Source organism: Penaeus monodon, chromosome 17, assembly GCF_015228065.2.
Source record: "Penaeus monodon isolate SGIC_2016 chromosome 17, NSTDA_Pmon_1, whole genome shotgun sequence".
Lineage (NCBI taxonomy): Eukaryota > Metazoa > Arthropoda > Malacostraca > Decapoda > Penaeidae > Penaeus > Penaeus monodon.
In genome coordinates, this window is record NC_051402.1 from 14,291,703 (window position 1) to 14,302,968 (window position 11,266).

The 11,266-nt window shown below is 27.9% G+C and overlaps 1 protein-coding gene across 1 annotated transcript in view; it reads left to right on the forward strand.

Moving 5' to 3' along the window:
• LOC119583264 (GATA zinc finger domain-containing protein 14-like) overlaps positions 1-11,266 on the forward strand; it is a 104,670-nt gene that overhangs the window by 62,991 nt on the left and 30,413 nt on the right. The window contains 1 exon segment of the mRNA XM_037931735.1: positions 4,332-4,397. Coding sequence (XP_037787663.1) covers positions 4,332-4,397 — 66 coding nt within the window.

Sequence of the window (11,266 nt, forward strand, 5' to 3'; positions counted from 1 at the left end):
AATATTGATAATAAAAAATAAAAATGATAATAAAAAAAATAAAATAAAAAATAATTTTTTATTTTTATTTTTATCTTTTTTTATTTTTTTATGACAAAATAATGTAAAAATAAAAATAAAAAAATAAGATAACATTAATAATAATAATAATAATAAGATAACAATAATAATAATAATAATAATAACAATGATAATGTTAATGATGATGATGATGATGATGATGATAATAGCAATAATAATGATAATAATAATAAAGTGCATTATGCCACTGTTGATTAGCAATTACTCCACTTGATCAGGAACAGTTGATTAGCCTGATATGTCACACGACATCTGGATCTTGGTAATGGTTCATTTAGTACTGTAATTAGTGTTATTATTATCAGGATTCTGTCTGTGTATGTGTTGCGGAAGATGGGTACACACACACACACATACACACACACACAAACACACACACACACACACAAACCACACAACACACAACCACACAAATCGTCATTAGAGAGTTTTTAGCGTATAAGCCTTTTTTTTTTGTAAATACGAGTATCCTTTTCACCGCTTCCCTGCACGTTTTCCTTAACGTGAGGAAAAATATATATACTTATGTGAAATACGTGTGTCTATGTTGACTAAACGAGAGAGACAAAAAAAGAGAAAGGATGAATCTCATATCAATATTGCTACTCATAATGGTGAATAGGATGATTATGGTGATAATATTTGTAATAATATCTCAATTAATGATGATAAGGAAAACAGTGATAAAAGTAACCACAATCATCATCCTCATTATCATCATCATGACAATGATCATCATAACGATAATAAGGATGACAATGTTAACAATAATGGTACTACTACTACTACTTGAGATAAATAATAATGATTATCATTATCGTTATTATTAATGATATTAAGATAAAGATAGTAATAAGGATAATGATGACAATAATGATGTTCATAATAATGATGACAGTAGTTATAATAATAATAATAATAATAATAATAGTGATGATAATAATAATAATAATTGTAACAATAATAACGATAATATAGTAATAACAATAAATAGCAATAATAATAGTCATGGATATAATAATAATAATAACAATGATAATGATAATGACGATGCTAATACTGCTAATAGTATTATTGATAATAAAAGTAATAATGATAATAAGGGAAATAATAATAATAATTATTATTATTATTATTATAAAATAATAGTAATAATTAAAATAATAATAATAATGATAATTATAATAATGATAATAATAAATAATAATAATAAAAAATAATAATAATGATAATTAAAGATGATGATGATGTATGAGACGAGATGAATGATGATGATGATTATAGCAATAATAATGATAATAATAATAAACTGCATTATGCCACTGTTAATTACCAATTACTCCACTTGATCAGGAACAGTTGATTAGCCTGATATGTCACACGCTATCTGGATCTTGGTAATGGTATTGTTATTATTATCAGGATTCTGTCTGTGTATGTGTTGCAGAAGAGGGGTACACACACACACACACACACACACACACACACACACACAAACACACAAACCACACAAACGTCATTAGAAGAGTTTTTACGCAGTATAGCCTTTTCTTTTTGTAAATACGAGTATCTTTTTCATCGCTTCCCTGGACGTTTTCCTTAACGTGAGGAAAAAAATTTATACTTATGTGAAATACGTGTGTCTATGTTGACTAAACGAGAGAGAAAAAAAGAGGAAGGATAAATCTCATATCAATATTGCTACTCATAATGGTGATAGGAGATTTTGTAATATTTTTAAAAATATCCAGTTTAAGATGATAAGAAAAAAGATAAAAATAAACCAACATCACCCCATTTCATCACATGACAATTATCATCATAACGATAATAAGGATGACAATGTTAACAATAATGGTACTACTACTACTACTTGAGCTAAATAATAATGATTATTATTATCGTTATTATTAATGATATCAAAATAAAAATAGTAAAAAGGATGATGATAACAATAATGATGTTCATAATAATGATGACAATAGTTGTAATAATAATAATAATGATAATAATAATAATGATAATAATAATAATAATAATAAGGGAAAAAATAAAGATAAAATGATAATGATAAAATAAAGAAAAACAACAACAAAAACAAACAAAAAATAATATCAGTAGCAATAATGATAATAATAATTGTAACAATAATAACGATAATATAGTAATAACAATAAATAGCAATAATAATAGTGTTGAAGATAATAATAATAACAATGATAACGATAATGATAATGCTGATGCCAATACTGCTAATATTAATATTGATAATATTAAAAGTAATAATAATAATAACAGAAATAATAATAATAATAATAAAAATAAAATTTTTTTTTTTTTAAAAATAAAGATGATGTGATAATAATAATAATAAGAATAAAATAATAATATAAAAAAAAATGATAATAAAAGATAAAAGAAATAATGATAATAATAATAATAATAAAAATGATGATGATGATGATAGCAATAATAATTATAATAATAATAAACTGCCTTATGCCATCTGGATCTTGGTAATGGTTCATTTAGTACTGCAATCAGTATTATTATCAGGATTCTTCCGGGAGTGTTGCGAAGAGGGGGATACACCACAACACCACCCACACCACACACAAACACACACACACACAATCGCCATTAGAAGAGTTTTTTACGCAGTATAGCCTTTTCTTTTTGTAAATACGAGTATCTTTTTCATTGCTTCCCTGCACGTTTTCCTTAACGTGAGGAAAAATAGGTATACTTATTAAATGTATACTTATTAAATAAGAGTGTCTATGTTGACCAAATGAGAGAGAGAAAAAAAAAGAAGAAGGATAAAAACTCATATCAAAATTTTACCCAAAAGGTGAAAAAGGATATTAGGTGATAAAATTTTTAAAATTTCAATAATGAGATAAAGGAAAAAAAGTGATAAAAATAACCCAATCATCACTCCATTTTCATCATGAAATTTTTTTAAAAACGATAATAAGGGTGACAATATTAACAATAATGGTACTACTACTAAAACTTGAGATTAATAATAATGATTATTATTATCGTTATTATTAATGATATTAAAATAAAGATAGTAATAATGATAATGATAACAATAATGATGTTCATAATAATGATGATAATAGTTGTAATAATAATAATAAATGATAATAATAATAATAATAATAGTGATGAAAATAAGTATGATAATAATAATTGTAACAATAATAACGATAATATAGTAATGAAAATAAATAGCAATAATAATAGTCATGAATATAATAATAAAAATATAATGAAAAAGACGTGCAATATGAATAGTAAAATTGATAATAAAAAAAAAATAATGATGATAACGAAATAAAAATAATTTTATTATTTTTACTATTATTTTTTTATTATTATTATTATTTTAAAAATAATAATAATAATAAAAAAAATATAAAGAAATAATAATAAATATTAAAAAAAAAAATAATAAAAATAATCAAAAAATTTTTAAGGTTTTTGATGATGAGAGATGTGATGCATTAATAAAGTAATTTTTAATAAAAATGCATTTGCCCTGTAGTTTGCAATTTCTCACTTGATCAGGGAAAAAGGATAAGGCGATTGTCACACGCCCTGGATCTTGGGGAATGGTTCATTTTGTATCAAACAGTGTTATTATTATCAGGATTCTGTCTGTGTATGTGTTGCAAATGAGGGGTACACACACACGCGCGCGCGCGCACACACACACACACATACACACACAATCGCCATTAGAAGAGTTTTTACGCAGTATAGCCTTTTCTTTTTGTAAATACGAGTATCTTTTTCATCGCTTCCCTGCACGTTTTCCTTAACGTGAGGAAAAATACGTATACTTATGTGAAATACGTGTGTCTATGTTGACTAAACGAGAGAGAGAAAAAAAAGAGAAAGGATAAATCTTATATCAATATTGCTACTCATATAAAAGTTATGGTGTTAATATTTTAAAATATCTCAATAATGATGATAAGGAAAACAGTGATAAAAGTAACCACAATCATCATCCTCATTATCATCATCATGACAATGATCATCATAACGATAATAAGGATGACAATAGTTGTAATAATAATAATAATAATAATAATAATAATAATAATAAAAGTGATGATAATATTAATGATAATAATAATTGTAACAATAATAACGATAATATAGTAATAATAAATAGCAATAATAACAGTCATGAATATAATAAAAATAATAATTATTATTATTATTATTATTATGACAAAATAATAGTCATAATAATAGTAATAATAATAATAATAATAATAATAATAATAATAATAATAATAATAATTTAATTTAAAAAATAAAATAAAGTAAAAAAAAAAATAATAATAAAAAATAAAAATAACAATGAAAATGTTTAAGGGTGATGATGATGATGATGTGATGAAATAGCAATAAAAGGATAATAAAAATAAACGCATTATCCCGTGGGGGGTTAGCAAATTTCCCCTTGATCAGGGGAAAAGTTGATTAGCCCCGATAGTACCGCCATCTGGATCTTGGTAATGGCTCATTTAGTACTGCAATTAGTGTTATTATTATCAGGATTCTGTCTGTGTATGTGTTGCAGAAGAGGGGCACACACACACACACACACACACACACACACACACAACACACACCAAAAAACAAACCTAAACACCAATCGCCTTAAAGAGGTTTTACGCATTATAGCCTTTTCTTTTTTTTTTAATACGAGTATCATTTTTAATTTTTACCCTTTAAAGGGAAAGGATGATTATGGTAAAAATATTTTTTTTTCAAAATCTCAATAATGATAAGGAAAACAGTGATAAAAGTAACCACAATCATCATCCTCATTATCATCATGACAGTGATCATCATAACGATAATAAGGATGACAATATTAACAATAATGGTACTACTACTACTACTTGAGATAAATAATAATTATTATTATTATCGTTATTATTAATGATAGAAAAATAAAGATAGTAATAAGGATAATGATAACAATAGTTATGTTCATAATGATGATGACAATAGTTGTAAAAATAATAATAATAATAATAATAATAATAACAATAGTGATGGTAATAATAATGATAATAATAATTGTAACAATAATAACGGTAATATAGTAATAGCAATAATAATAGTGATGAATATAATGATAATAATAACAATGATATTGATAATGGCGATGCTAATACTGCTAATAGTAATATTGATAATAATAAAAGTAATAATGATAATAACAAATAATAAAAATAATAATATAATTATTATTATTATTATTATCATTATTATTATCACTATTATGATAAAATAATAATAACAATAATGATAATAATAATAATAATAATAACAATGATAATGTTAATGATGATGATGATGATAATAGCAAAAAAAAATGAAAAATAATAAACGCTTATGCCCTGTTGATTTGGGAAATTTCTCCACGATCCGGAAAAAGTTTATTAGCCTGAAAAACACACGCCATTGGTCTTGGGAAAGTTTATTTTGTCTGTAATTAGTGTTATTATTATCAGGATTCTGTCTGTGTATGTGTTGCAGAAGAGGGGGGACACACACAAACACACATACACACACACACACACAAAACCAACACACACAAACACACGCACGCATAAACCAAAACAAAAACACACAAACACACACAAACACACACACACACAAACACACACACACACACAATCGCCATTAGAAGAGTTTTTACGCAGTGTAGCATTTTCTTTTTGTAAATACGAGTATCATTTTCATCGCTTCCTTGCACATTTTCCCTAACGTGAGGAAAAAAAATGTATACTTATTAAATGTATACTTATTAAATGTATACTTATTGAATATGTGTGTCTATGTTGACTAAACGAGAGAGAGAAAAAAAAAGAGAAAGGATAAATCTTATATCAATATTGCTACTCATAATGGTGAATAGGATGATTATGGTGATAATATTTGTAATAATATCTCAATTAATGATGATGAGGAAAACAGTGATAAAAGTAACCACAATCATCAACCTCATTATCATCATCATGACAATATTAACATAATGGTACTACTACTACTACTTGAGATAAATAATAATGATTATAGTTATCGTTATTATTAATGATATTAAAATAAAGATAGTAATAAGGATAATGATAACAATAATGATGTTCATAATAATGATGACAATAGTTGTAATAATAATAATAATGATTATACTAATGATAATAATAATAATAATAATATTAATAATAGATGGTGTAATATAAAATTTAAAAAAATAATAATAATTAAATAATAATAATAATAACAATAATATTAATATTTATAAAAAATATTAATAAAATAAAACAATAAAAATAAAAATAATGATAATAACAATGATAAGGATAATCATCTTTATAATGTATAGCAGCAATAACAACACAACAATAATATAAATCATAATAATAAAAAACAATAATAATGATAATAACAATAATGATAATAATAATAACAATAACAACAACAACAATACAAATCATTGTAAAACATTAGCAAAATAACAAACTAAAAGAAAATGAGAAAATGAATTATGATCGCCTTGGGCCAATAATGCAAGATAGATAAAGCACATCGGGAAAACAAGACGTTCGGATAAATTATTCATAGCAGAGCAACACACAGCGACCACATCCACCCACCAGGGAAATTAGTGGGGCAGCCAGTGTACTCAACCAAGCCGAAAGCGTTGCGAAAACCTACTGCTATTCGCCGGGGAGAGATATACAGATACTTTCATCGTGAGCATTGTGAGTTTCGCGGTGTAGTTGTCGGAAGGAAATTTTAAGTGTGTGTGTGTGGGTGGGGTGGGTGTGTTTTCTCTAATATAATATTGTGTGTGTGGTAATGTTTTTTTTGTGTGTTTTTCATATACATATATTGTGGTGTGTGTGTGTGTGTGTGTGTGTGTGTGTGTGGTGGTGTTGTGTGTGTGTGGGGGGGTGTTGTGTGTTGTGTGTGCAAATATATTTATGTGTTTTATGAAAAAAAGGTCACAAACTGCCTCCCCCACCCCATTTGCCCCCCGCGTTTTATATATATGCTGACGATCTATTTTTATTTTTAAAAACGATACAAAATTCAAAATTTTTTCGATTATTTATTTTACCCTTACTATTACTGAATAAGAAAATGTACTAAAAAAACACATAATATAAACTATCTCACATATTGACAATGAGATATCGGATATAGCTAGAATCATTATTATTTGCATGGTTTACTCAATATTTCATAATTACTAGAAGTAAAATAAAAATTCGCCGCTTTTATTTATGTTACTGAAGAGTTCCTTCTCATTAACAGCTGTCAGAATACTCACGGGTAACAGTCAATTTCATTTTTCATTTTCAAAAAGCTAAATGGAAATTTCTCTACCTGCCGTATAAATACCTTGATTATTAACATGATATTATATTATTAGGTAATAAAGTTATCAATAAAATAACCCTACAAATAATACAAATAAACAACTATCGCTTCTGTTACTACTTTATTACTTCCATTCCTACAACTATTTCTACTACTACTTGTAGTACTATTGTTATTATTACTACTGCTACTACTACTATTATTATATTACTATTGCTAATGATAATAATAATATTAATCATAATGAAAATAGTATCACTAATAGCAAAACCTACTCATAATCATTATTATCAACAACAACACACCATCTTTACAGCTTCATGTTGTGTCGCCGCTCTATATGTCTGCAGAAATGCCTGCACTATCCCCGAGAGAATTATGTGGAACAAAAGTACCCTTCAGCTACAAACATGCTAGAAAAAGTTTGACGATGCACACTACGCATGTCATAGATATTCTTTCCCATTAAGTTAATGACCAAGGCATTTTCCTCTAGTCCTTGGTCGCACACTTTCATGGTCTTGGGGACAATACTCTCGGCGTGATTTTGTAGATCTGTTGTTGGCCCTATTTAATCATTTATTATATATTATGTCCCCAGTGTCTAACATCTTTTTTATAGTTTTTATTAGCCACACAAATTTATTTCTCACACAGATTTAACTCATCAAATTTGTATCATTTAGTTGAGATAAGCACGAGGAAAAGTTAACTAACTTGGAAATTTTTTAAATATTATATAGCCAAAATGCAAAGCCAATCACATAAAATATGCCAATAATACATCTGATTCCTCTATACAATAATATAATAACTATACCACCTTGAATATCCATCTTTTACTTTTCACAAGTAGCTCGCAACTTTACTCAGAATACTAACATGCAAACAAAAATGTAATTTCAATTTAAGCAAGCTGTTATTAATTATAAAATTAGAACAGACAATGTTAATACTTAAAATAATTATAAGTAATAAGTAAAAAAAAATCGCATGCAATTACTGAAATCATAGAAAATATTATTTAGTAAACAAATTGAATTACTAGTAAATAGTGAAATTAACTTTAAGCAAGATGAGATACTTAAACCAAAACAAATGAAATCAAGTTAATGTCAAAATAATTTTAAGTCAAAACTTAAGATTATCTCCATTAGAGAGTTACTGTGTACATGTCAAAAAAATACTCAGAAAAGTATCGTATAGAGACAAGATACTTAATAAAGCGATTATAACGTTATTTTAATATCATTATGCAGTAACTAAACCAGACAAACACTTATTCTAGAAGAAAAAACAACAACTTAATATATACATCATTCAAGCTCAAAATTATTCTTCAATGGAAATTAATAATCATCTTTATTAAATCACACTTTCTGAGATCCCTTAAAAGTAATTCATGAATTTCTTACTTTCTAGACTAACTTAATATACCCTTACACTTAAAAATCAGATCTCTATTTATTAAATTATATCTTTCATACTGGCGTAAAACTTGAAAATCAAATTTATAATTAATCCATTTTATAATGCTTACTTCCAAAATCAACTTAATCAACTATATTACTTAGTCCATTATATATCCACTCATAAATCTAGAAAAAATCCCTAATCCTACTTAATCCACAATATCCATAGCACATTCCCGTCCACTCTGTTCCATCAAGAGAAGGCACTAAATCACACCAACCGGGCTTCCCAAGTTTTGCCACAAAAATGACATGGCTACTGAATGCTACTCCGACCTCTAGCCCGCCAATTGTCTGTCACTGAGCATCTTTTATTCCCGATATGGGAGTCCATCCGGTCACTCCCTAAACGGTTATCGTGAATGTAACATAATCTATTTTCGCTAATTCCATACTCGCATCAGGACTTTCCTGTGTCCCAGCAGATTTTCAGCACTGTATTTATTTTCTTGTTCCCAGACTGGTACATTATGATATATACTGTTTTCAATTAGAACTGTCTGTTATTTTCGCACTCGTGATTTCTTTTTTGCTTCTGTTGGTCTACCACGTGGTGTCACGTTGTCCCGAGATGTTTTCAACATTTCAAGTCAAGGTGCGCCTCTTTTGCATCTGCGTCTTGTCCTGTTGACCGTGTTTTTTGTATGGAATCCGCTGGAGTTCTCGTGATGCTATTCTTTTTATGATGTCTTGTCCCGGCCTGTTTGCCTCGCCCCTTCATGTGGCATCCGCTTTGCCTTCGTGTTGCTCACGTGATAATGCCCTCGTGTGTCTACGACAGATTTATTGTAGTGTTAATTTAAGTAAAGGATTAGTAAAAGGCTTAAGTTATTTGCGAGAAATAATGTTATTAAAAAGAGAAGAAAATTCCAATAGGTGTTGGTTTAAAATTAATGATTAACATTTTTGAAATTATTAACGTCAGTACTTGTATCTTTCAGCCTGCTGTTAATGATATCAAACATTATCATTTCTAATGTGATTTTGTTTGCGTGTGTTTGTTATACTAATACACACCGACAATTTCCGTATATCCTAGGCATTTTATTTGACCCTCTTTTCTTGTAGGTTATTGTGTACATATTTTAAATGATTTACGTAAATCATAGAAAATGTTATATTCTTGAAAGATGATTATATACTTGATTATATACATTTAGAAAAAAAAATAATAGCCAGCTACCCACCTCCCCTTATCCAGCACACTCTCTAACCACAGCCAATCATTCAGGGAGAAAGAGACGGGTTATTTCGTGTAACTATGTAGTATAGTTCGCCGGTAAATTTCAACTACTATTTACGTACCGTGGTTAAATAGTTTCTAATTAATTTAATGGATATTTCGCTGCCGGGGTTGAAGACCCGAATGTCTTCATGATCATTCTGGATCTTTATCATCACCGCTGCCGAGGTGGGCTTTCCTTTAACTGTAGATACTTGTGTCATTATTACTGTCATCATCATGATTATTTTTATTGTTACTATTGTATTCATATAATTATCGTTATTGTTAATATTGTGATTATCATTATCATCATAATCATTATTATTATCGTTATATATAGATATAATAATTATTATCATCGTTATATATTGTTAGAATCATCATTGTCATCATCCTCACATATTTATTTGTCTATCTACTTCAATCACTATGAATAAAGCTTTAAATCTATCGATATATCTTTCTATCTCTCAATCCATATATCTATCCGGAAAGATGAAAAAGAAAGACAAAAAAAAAAAAATCTTCATGTAATACATAATCACCTTTAAACCAAGTTTGACTTCCTTCCAAAATATCTTGACGGATGAGACACGATAGCAACTTTGAACCAACGCAATCTTTCAACCGAGCAAGTTGAGAGTGACGGCCATAACTAAAGATCTCGTTATGAGTAAAAATGCAGCGCCGTCACCCTCGATCAATTTCTTCTTTCTTCTTCCCTCACGTCCAATTTATTTCTTTAATATCTTTCTTGGAGTTTCCCCGAAACCCGTGTGCATTATAATGAAGATGAATCGTGCAGATGAATGCACCCTGAAGCGTCTGCCTTAGAAAAAAAGTCGCGATAGGTTATTCAACGCACGTTATGAGCTGGAACCGAAAATCCGAGTGTCTGAAGTTATATCTCGTTAGGTTCCATGTGTTAAAGCACGTCGGATGTTTGGCATGGTGATCATATAAGCATTAAATAAAGGTCAAGTCTGTGATATTCATGCAATGTTTTAGCCTTTATAGTAGGCAATCATATCTATCTATCTACTCCTCCCATATATATATTTGTGTG